Genomic DNA, 8,007 nt, shown 5'->3' with positions numbered 1-8,007 from the left:
CCCTACACGGGTCCTTATTCCACTCTGACACAAACACGCTCAGTGCGCGCTGTGGCATGCACTGCGCACCGCTGCCTCGCCCTCCGACCACCCGGCCATTGCCAGCAGGTGCGCAGCCATGGGCCTGGGTCCCTGAGCGCTGGGGACGGCCTCTAAATGAGTGAGGGAGGGCGGCTCGCGCTGCGGAGAAGCGCTGGCAGACGGGTGTTCACAGCCGCGTCACACACAGCTCTGCACACCGTCACATTCATCCCTAAGACAACACGCCTTCGCGGTATGTCCTTGGAAACCCTGAATATCAGACAGAGGACTTTCTAGGGGGTGAGCTGAGATTTTAAAATTACTTTGCTGCCCTTCTAAGAGATTATAAACCACTGCAGCCACATTGGAGCACTTCAGAAAGCAAGAAAACTGCCACTGCCAATGCCGGCAAAGAGGCCCAGGTCCCCGCTGCTTTGACACTGCTCTGCAGTCGCGTCTTTGAAAACCGAATCTGTCTTCCTCAGTCACGCCTGGAGCCTCACTAGCTCTCCGAGCAGTCAACCACGAGCAGCCACAGCAGGAGTCCCAAGTGCTGGGACTGAGTCCAGAGCCTTCCACAGCATCTCCCAGGGGCCACTCAGTCCCGCGAGTGCAGTTGATTCCTGTGCGTGTGCATGTGTGTGCCAGTGTATTCCTGTGTGTGTCAGTGTATTCCTGTGTGTGTCACAGTGTATTCCTGCATGTGTGTGTCAGTGTATTCCTGTGTTTGTCAGTGTATTCCTGTGTGTGTGTCAGTGTATTCCTGTGTGTGTCAGTGTATTCCTGTGTGTATGTGTGTCAGTGTATTCCTGCGTGTGTGTGTCAGTGTATTCCTGCGTATGTGTGTCAGTGTATTCCTGTGCATGTGTGTGTGTCAGTGTATTCCTGTGTGTGTGAGTGTATTCCTGTGTGTATGAGTGTATTCCTGTGTGAGTGTCAGTGTATTCCTGTGTGTGTGTCCGTGTATTCTTGTGTGTGTGTCAGTTTATTCCTGTGTGTGTATCAGTTTATTCCTGTGTGTGTGTGTCACTGTATTCCTGTGTCAGTTTATTCCTGTGTGTGTCTGTTTATTCCTTTGTGTGTGTGTGTGTATCTAATACTCAGATTTGCCACAAAGAGGTATAAATACTAGAGGAAAGAAGAGGCTTCATTATCCAGCCATGCCTCCCTAACAGACGGTGAGGCTCAATCTTTGCTGGCGTCCCGAGAAAGGAGTCCTCTCGGTGAAATAGAAGACTACCTGAGATGGGTGCCCGTGTGAGCAAGGTGTTAAGCTGAAAACTAAAAGTGCACATTCCTTCTGAGTCTTGAACCCTTGCACAAGTTTAAGAGCTGTTGGTGCACGTCAGCGGCAGCGAGCCCATGGCAGGCTGTCTCAGATACACACAAGACGAGATGCATCTCTTACAATGGGAGATGGCTGAAAAATAGTTTGAAAAACATAGCATTTGATATTTAGGGCTCTAATAGAGGCACCAGGAGGAGAATGCAAGCCCCCTCCTTGGGCTCTGACCCCACCCAGGAAGGAACATCCCAGGAGGGACCATTAGAAATGAAAGGAGTTTTAGAGACTTTTAAAACATTTTTGCCAGAGAGCATGTGTACTCACTGGGGACAGAGAGAAAGGGGAGGCCAAGGAAGAAAGCACTCCCCTGGGGAACGGTCACAGCGCAATCCCTCCCTCCCTCATTTCTCCTTCCCCTTGGGACTTTGGGCATGCACACACACATGCCCAGTGTGTTTTTCAAATCGCCAGGTCTAGGACTCAAACCCCACAGCTGGTCATGTGAGATCCAGCTTCCTTAACCACCACGCCATCAGCTGGCCCATCCTAGACATTTTTACTTAATAGAAGGTTTGCCTCTGCACATCTGGGGCCTCAGGGGTGTTGTCAGGACCACAGTGACTGGCAGAGCTCCTCGGGACACTAAGCTCCGTCTCTCTGTGGCTGTGCCCACAGCTCCGAGGCCACAGGGCCAGCACCCCCTTCTGCCTGTGCTGGTTACTCCACTCAAGGCTATTCCAAGGATCAACCAGGCAGCCTGGGCACAAGAGCTCAGCACAGGCCAGCCCTTCGTGCGCACTCACGCAACGGCAGCTCTTCTCATTTCTACAAGACTGTCAGACACCTGGCACACCCTCCTGTAACCAGGCCCCGCTGTGCATCTCCAAGACATCAAATGACTAAGTTCTCACTTTCGCGCTTCGATGTGCTCATCTACTGATTTCCTCCTTAAAACGAGTTCTGCTAACTCGGAAATACTCAGTAGAGCGTGAGATCGACACATCAGTCTCAGCGCCCTAGTCTGTAAGCCTCCACTGCTATGCCAAGGATGGCGGCTGAGGGGTACTAGGGTGATGACCAGCCGTGCTGCCAGGGGTGAAGGGTTTCGATCTCGGGCTCCCCACAGAAACAGTCGCTCTGGCTGTGTCACAACCACCATATGGCTCGTTTCCTCCTGAAAAGACGGTTTAGAATCCGAGCGCCCGGGCTACCCTTCCCTGCAAACCTGAGGACGCGGCTTCTGGTTCTGAACTTAGGAACTGAGCTGGAGAGGGTGCCTAGTCGAAGCCCCCATTCCACTCCGTCTTCCTAGAGCGTCCACGCGTGCTCCTCGAACGGAGGGAAAGATGAGGAGAATGACTTTTCTCACGTCGAAGGTAGAACAGAGACATGTGAGCTGGTGACCGCTGGCACTGCACGAGGCCTGCCTGCACAAGGGGCGGGGCGACAAAGTGCCTGGACAGTGGGAGGTCGGTAACCTCGCGCCTAGGTCCGAGGCAGGGGGCCCGCCTGTCCCTGCATGCTCCCCTGTCTGGCTACCGCCTGCTTAGATTTGCAACGTCTGAGAATTAACCAAAATTGTATCAGAAAAGTTTTAAGGCACAGGAGACCAGCAGATGGCATAATGGTTACATCGCTGGACTCTAAGGAAGCTGACCACAGTTCAAGTCCCAGACCTGGCAGCTTAAAACTCATGCTAGGTGCATGTGCGTGCATGCCCAAAACCCTGAGAGGAGACTGGAGAAGGTGTTACAGCATGGCCATCCTCCTCGGGGGCGATTTCTCACTTTCTGTCTCTCTGGAGTGCACACGCGCTCTTATAGCAAAAATATCTCAAAAAAAAAAAAAAAAAAAAAAAGTAAGGCACAGTCAGTCACGTCAGCAGCAGCTCATGGAATAGAGGGCAGTGACTCCCCAAACACAGATCGACTGGCCTTGGACGAAGCCGACTGCATCGAGCCCTTGGCAAAGGGGCAGCGCACGGCACGTAAGGGCAGTTCCTCGCTGCAGGGAGCTGCCCCTGCCTGGGTCCCTCCTGCGCCTGCGCCTGCGCCTGCGCCTCCGCCCTGCTGCGCTGCTGTGTCTGGTCCCAGTGCTGCGGGGGTCACGGCTGGCTGAAATTGCAATACACAAGGGCAGCGACAAGGGACGCCCTCTGAGAAGATTCTAGTAGCCGTATGTGCACAGTGGGCTTTGCTGCCAGCTGCTGAAGGCAGGGCCCTGTTCGTGAGACCCTTCGGCACAGTGAGCTTACTCAGGGCAGTGACAAGGGAAAGGGGGATCTCGTTTTCACTAAGTTTCTTGGTTGGTAAAGACAATAAGATGTATTTCACAGAATTCAGTAGTGAAGAACATTTATAAACTTCCTTGCTAAAATAAACTTTTCTCTGAAATAAAATCATACAGAAATTTTAATCACGTTTTTGAGAAAGAGATTCACGTAAGACTGATTAACCTCTTAATATCCTCCATGATAAAAACAGCCTTCAAAAAATGAACTCATACTGCAAAAAAACCCCAAAAAAATCAACACATAAATGCACAAACCAAAGTGGGAAGCACCCCCGAACTCTCGCTTAGGAAAACCGCCGTACTCTGGCAACCATCCTCCCCGGCATCCGTGAGCAGGCGACGTGCACACACACGACCTCTCGCACTCGCTGTCAGGCTCTCAGTGGGGCCGAGTGGGTCCTGGGAGCAGTTCTGCGCGAGGGCACGCGCACAGGGTCCCGATGCATGACTGAGGGCTGGCCTCCACGGAGCTGATGGAGCAGGGCCGGGACCGGGACTTACATTCTGAGTCATGCAGGCAGCTGCGTATGGAGCGGGGGATGGCCCAGGAACCCTGCGTCCTACTGGTGACCTTTCTGCCGCGCGAGCAAAGCGCCAGCATCGGAGCACAGTCGGGAGGTCATCAAACGGCGTGACGCTCTCCCGAGTGCCACGGGCGGCCACGCTGCCACGGGCGGCCACGCTGCCGCAGCTCACTGCGCAGTCCACACTGGTCCAATCCAGGCCGATGCTCAGTATGGGAGTGAGCGAGGGCGCTGCCCTCGCATCGGGTCGGCCCCCACGCTGCAGTGCATCACGCACGCAAGAAGCTGCACCGGCTTGCCAAGTGCTAACGGCTGCTCCCAGCTCAGCAGAGCTGGCCCGGGACGCGTAGGGAGCATCACCACGCGCCAGGCACTGCGCTGTCTCCGACCCTGAGCTGTAGCCCCCCGGCCCCCGTGCACGAGGACTGAGACACGCTGACACGTAAAGCCCGGTCTCACAGCTGCGACGTGGGGGCGTGGGGTCCGTCCAGGAATGTCCCACCCACAGTCGGGTGTCTGTCATGCGATGCTGAGGAAGCAGCAGCTAGCCGCGACCTCTGGGCCGGGCGGGGGCTGCAGACGGCCCTGCTGGGACATCCTCCTGGGTGCGGTGGCCAGGGCACCTTCAGTCAGCGGCTCAGCTAGGAGGGGACAGAACCAGGTGGCTGGAGGGGGTTTCCTCGCTGTCGTTCAGTCAGTCACAGGAGTGTGTGGTTGCTCTCAGGGCCAAGACGGAACTGAACGGGGACAATGCGGGGTCAGTGTGGCCGTGCCCCGACTGCTCCTCGCGGGTCTCTGTGATGGCGGTAAGAGGGCGGGCTAGCTGCAGCCTGCAGTGAGTGCCCGAGTCCTTCCACGCCTGTCCTGCAGCTGGCTGGGGAGGGCCCTCCTGGACAGTCTCCGGCCGTGGCAGGCATCTTGCCTGACTCTCCACCACCCACAGCTCTCGTGCCCGCCAACTGCTTCTGCTCCCACTCCTTGGCCTGGGCCTCTCAATGGCACCAAGCACGCGCTGAGCCCACGGGACAGGTTTCTTCCTCCTACCGAGGTGGACCCCGCCACTGTGACCCCCCGAGACATGGTGTGCCCCCACTTTCTCCACCCCGGACACAATCCTAAGCTCTGCAAACAGCAGGTCTTCCTGGTCAGCTCTCTCCTGCTGAGCCTGGCCACAGGCTGGGAGGGGTACCCAGCACGGCCCAAGATCTAGAGTGGTGAGAGGGGCTGCTACCCCAGATATGGGGCACTGTCTGTGTACCCGGGGTCCCTGGGCATCAGAGGTGGGCACTGACGTCGGTATACCCGGGGGCATCAGAGGTGGGCACTGATGGTGTACCTGGGGTCCCTGGGCATCAGAGGTGGGCACTGACGTCGGTGTACCCGGGGGCATCAGAGGTGGGCACTGTCTGTGTACCTGGGGTCCCTGGGCATCAGAGGTGGGCACTGACGTTGGTGTACCTGGGGGCATCAGAGGTGGGCACTGACGTCAGTGGACCTGGGGTCCCTGGCATTATTAGTAAGGGCTGTGAGTCTTATGAACCTATAGCCAGTGAAAACCTCTGGGTCTCTCTCAAGTGGGCTGTCCTTGTCAAAGCAGGGGAAGTCCCTCTCTGTGTTACCGAACGTACATGTTCATGGAACCAATTACTTCATGAGGACGATCCCACCAGGATCGGTGCGGGGCTGGTGTGGAGCCGAGTCTCAGCCCCGCGTGGAAACCACAGACTCGGGCCATCTGGCACATGCAATCCAAAAACAGTGCTACTTACTCGTTGGCATTCAAGCTAGCTGTGGCCCGGATGACCATGTAGCAGAGGGTGAGTGCACTGAGGAGGCCAAAACTGGCAATAATAAACCATTCTTCTGTTGACAAAGGAAAGGAGGAGGTCACTCAGGGGAAGTGTGGGTCAGGTCGATGTCAACATTCCCCTCAATGCACCGAGGCCGACGTCAGCGGAGCAGTGAGCGCCAGGAGGGCTCGAGGCTGCGGCAGAGCGACTGCTGGCGAGTTAGTGCAGGCTGGTGAGGGCACAGGCCGGGAGAGGAGCGAGGCCGCCGGCTCCTCCGGCTCGTCCCGAGGCCGTGAGTGTGTGCCCACCACGTGTACCGTGCATGTGTCTCCAGAACGGCACGTGGACACACTTTCGCTCATTGAAATGACAGTGAAGTAGACTAAGCTTACTTATAACCACCGCCCTCCTTTACTGCACTTGCCAGAGGTACCTGTGCTCATCAGAGACAGATGGGGGGAGAGAGACAGAGAGCGGGAGAGAGAAAGCACCCTCCCAAGGGAGTGGTCCCACCGTAATCCCTTCTCCAGTATGCGTCCAGCGTGTTTTGCAATCTGCCGGGGCTGGGCCTCAAGCTGCGATCAGCCATGTGGGCTCTGGCCCCCGTAAGCACCAGGAGCGCGGCCATCCCTCCTGTGTCTCCTCGCTGCTGCATGGGTGTACCGTTTATTCTCGGCGGCTCAGGAATACAGAGCAGTGATTCTCCCAGGAGTTCTGGAGTCTGTGAGGAGTCTGCACGCTGGCCTCCCCTGGCCCATGGAACTACACTCCCCTCCTCTCATGCACGGGCACCCTAGGGTGTTTACATAAGAGGATGCCTCAGTGGTGTCTCAGAAAAATAGGTCGCCCCTCTGTGACCCACTGCCAGGAAGCAGCACAGGCTGCTCTGGGTTGGACAAGGGCAGAGGCAGGAAGGGAAGGAGGCCGCGAGGCCCTCGGCCTTCCACGGGGCGGTATGCAGAGCAGCCTCGGGAAACCTGGCACCCGGACCTCCCATGGGCTTCCTGTGCTCTTCCTCTACACCCACCCGGGAAGTCAGCAAGTTTCCCTTAGCATTCAGAGCCTGTATCGAGGTAACGCTTGAAAAAGAATTTTCATTGAGAACCTCGGAGACAATCTGAGAGCCAGTCTAATGCCTTGGATGGTCCTAAAATAACACATTTCCTGGGGCAGCGCTAACTGCGGGCTGGTGTAACAGGTGTCACAGCGAAAGTCCCACGGACCTGTGACATGGAGCAAGAGAACCTCACATTAGGGATTCCCAGGCCTACGTGCAAGAGCTACAGGGGGCAGGGGTGTCTCTGTCCGGGGCCGGGGCCGCGACAACGACAGGGGAGATCGTGCGTGCGCAGTGCTCCCCAGGGAAGATCTCGAGGCCGCGGCCTGCCACACACTGGGAGCCGCGCCCAGGGCGTGTCCTTTGGGCATGTGGCCACGTCAGGGAACGCTCCCTCGGTCACGGTGCGGTTGCTGCCCTGATCGTGCTTCCTCACCCCTAGACTGAAACTTTTTCAGTGAAAAGGAACATTTAAGAACCCACATAAAACCTACGATTGTAAGTTAGGAAAAATGCATCCTGGCATTTTAAAAGTCCAGAGGTGAGAGGTCACCCCCGCCAGGGCCTTAGCAGCATTTCTTCCTTTCCTCCTGAGACTGCCTGGCAGGTGCGGAGTGGACCGGCTCCCAGAGCCTCAGCCCTGTCCACTGTCCTGAACGCACAGCTGCCAGTGCGGCCTGTGCGGGTGTGAGCACAGTGGTCAACACTGGCACAAGAGAAGCACCCACATGGCCAGGACGCCAGGCCAGAGGGGCACGCGCCGGCCTGCCCACCCCGGGCTCCGTGCACAGCTGCGGCCGCCGCGCCGCCGGGCTGGTGGGAAGCGTGCAGGAGCGGGGTGTCCAGCTGCCGAGTCTGCTCCCTGCCCTCGCGTGCAGCCTCCGCGATCGGTGAGTGACCTGTACGTGACGTGGTATTTCAGCACCGAAGTGTAAGGTTCGGAAAGTGCGCGTCGACGTGGAACTAACGGTCCGTGGCGGGTGAGTGCTCAGTAAGCACCTGGTCAGCGAGGGCTCTAGGCACGCCCGTGGACAGCCT

General features: G+C 57.2%; 1 protein-coding gene across 1 annotated transcript in view; it reads right to left on the bottom strand.

Moving 5' to 3' along the window:
• The window catches only part of RNF130 (ring finger protein 130), a gene marked incomplete at its 5' end in the record, with an annotated part of 59,033 nt that overhangs the window by 14,156 nt on the left and 36,870 nt on the right, over positions 1-8,007 (bottom strand). Inside the window, 1 exon segment of the mRNA XM_014587466.2 lies at positions 5,892-5,985. Within this exon segment, the coding sequence (XP_014442952.1) occupies positions 5,892-5,985 (94 nt within the window).

Source organism: Tupaia chinensis, unplaced genomic scaffold (genome assembly GCF_000334495.1).
Source record: "Tupaia chinensis unplaced genomic scaffold, TupChi_1.0 Scaffold000214_1, whole genome shotgun sequence".
Taxonomy (NCBI): Eukaryota; Metazoa; Chordata; class Mammalia; order Scandentia; family Tupaiidae; genus Tupaia; species Tupaia belangeri.
The sequence above is the reverse complement of the archived record's forward strand: the minus strand, read 5'-3'. Positions and strand labels throughout refer to the sequence as shown.